This window comes from Cariama cristata, unplaced genomic scaffold (genome assembly GCF_000690535.1).
Source record: "Cariama cristata isolate BGI_N322 unplaced genomic scaffold, ASM69053v1 scaffold33202, whole genome shotgun sequence".
NCBI classification, from domain to species: domain Eukaryota; kingdom Metazoa; phylum Chordata; class Aves; order Cariamiformes; family Cariamidae; genus Cariama; species Cariama cristata.
In genome coordinates, this window is record NW_009604917.1 from 1,301 (window position 1) to 1,522 (window position 222).

The 222-nt window shown below is 64.4% G+C and overlaps 1 protein-coding gene across 1 annotated transcript in view; it reads left to right on the forward strand.

The window, feature by feature from the left end:
• The window catches only part of LOC104158196 (zinc finger protein ubi-d4), a gene marked incomplete at both ends in the record, with an annotated part of 1,127 nt that extends 976 nt beyond the window's left edge, over positions 1-151 (forward strand). Inside the window, one exon of the mRNA XM_009695779.1 lies at positions 39-151. Within this exon, the coding sequence (XP_009694081.1) occupies positions 39-151 (113 nt within the window). The remainder of the gene's footprint in view (positions 1-38) is intronic.
• Between the last annotated feature and the right edge of the window lie 71 nt (positions 152-222).

Sequence of the window (222 nt, forward strand, 5' to 3'; positions counted from 1 at the left end):
CCCCCCCTGCCTTCACCGGCCCCCCTCCGGCTCCGCAGGGCACCCCTCCTGCCTGCAGTTCACCCCGGTGATGATGGCGGCCGTCAAGACGTACCGCTGGCAGTGCATCGAGTGCAAGTGCTGCAACATCTGCGGCACCTCTGAGAACGACGTGAGTACCCCCCAAAATGGCATCAGAGCCCCCCAAAATGGCGTTGGCACCCTACAAAATGGCGTCGGCAC